This window comes from Wasmannia auropunctata, unplaced genomic scaffold, assembly GCF_000956235.1.
Source record: "Wasmannia auropunctata unplaced genomic scaffold, wasmannia.A_1.0 LD282110.1, whole genome shotgun sequence".
Classification (NCBI taxonomy): Eukaryota; Metazoa; Arthropoda; class Insecta; order Hymenoptera; family Formicidae; genus Wasmannia; species Wasmannia auropunctata.
Genome location: NW_012080780.1, coordinates 1 through 730, shown reverse-complemented (window position 1 = coordinate 730; position 730 = coordinate 1). Strand labels below are relative to the sequence as shown.

Below are 730 nucleotides of genomic sequence, written 5' to 3'. Positions count from 1 at the left end.
AGCTATGGGTGCTTTTGTCTTATATATTCCAGTTTATGGCAAGCAACTTGGTGTTTCACCATTAATTATGGGTAGCATCATTGCGATTTTGCCTATTGTAAGTTTGATTGGTAAATTAATACTTGGCTACGCCGCTGATTATTTTCATGTTTGGAGAAAAACGATATTTATGGTATTATTCGCCGTAACAGCTGTATGTTATTGTTTGATGTATTTTTTACCGGCTCTGCCCGGCCCAATACTTCCGGATCACGAGTTTCAAAATGTCTCTTGTGAATTTTTATTAGCATGTGACAAGAATCAAGTAAGTTTTTATTTTCTTGTAACCGTAAAGTTTTCTTGATAAACGATGAAAATAAATTTCCTGTAAAATAAAAATATCATTTCCACTAAATGAGAGCAACCATTATATACTAACCATTATATACTACTTACTAAAAAAATGTAACTCAAAAATGTCTTAAAATTTTAAAACGTTTTGAACACTGAATCTTTTTAATAGTATCTAATTTTTTATATTTTTAGTATAAAATATACATATTATCAATTTTGTATTTAAAAGCATATCATTTATTCTTTAATTTTAAGCATACCTCAGAAGTGGCATCATGTAAGGGTACGAAAGACACAACATGTCATTGGATATGTAAAGATATGAATTTCTCCACGGAATTATCTTTTCATGCAGCTAAAAATAAGGAAGCAATCATCTCGACAGATACTGCATGTT

The 730-nt window shown here is 30.0% G+C and overlaps 1 protein-coding gene across 1 annotated transcript; it reads left to right on the top strand.

Annotated features, from left to right (window-relative positions):
• Positions 1-38: 38 nt before the first annotated feature.
• LOC105461633 lies at positions 39-723 on the top strand (the record flags this gene model as incomplete). Its single annotated transcript, XM_011708139.1, has 2 exons — positions 39-304; positions 589-723. Coding segments are annotated over exons 1-2 (372 nt in total), but the record flags the coding sequence as incomplete, so codon positions are not given.
• Positions 724-730: the final 7 nt, after the last annotated feature.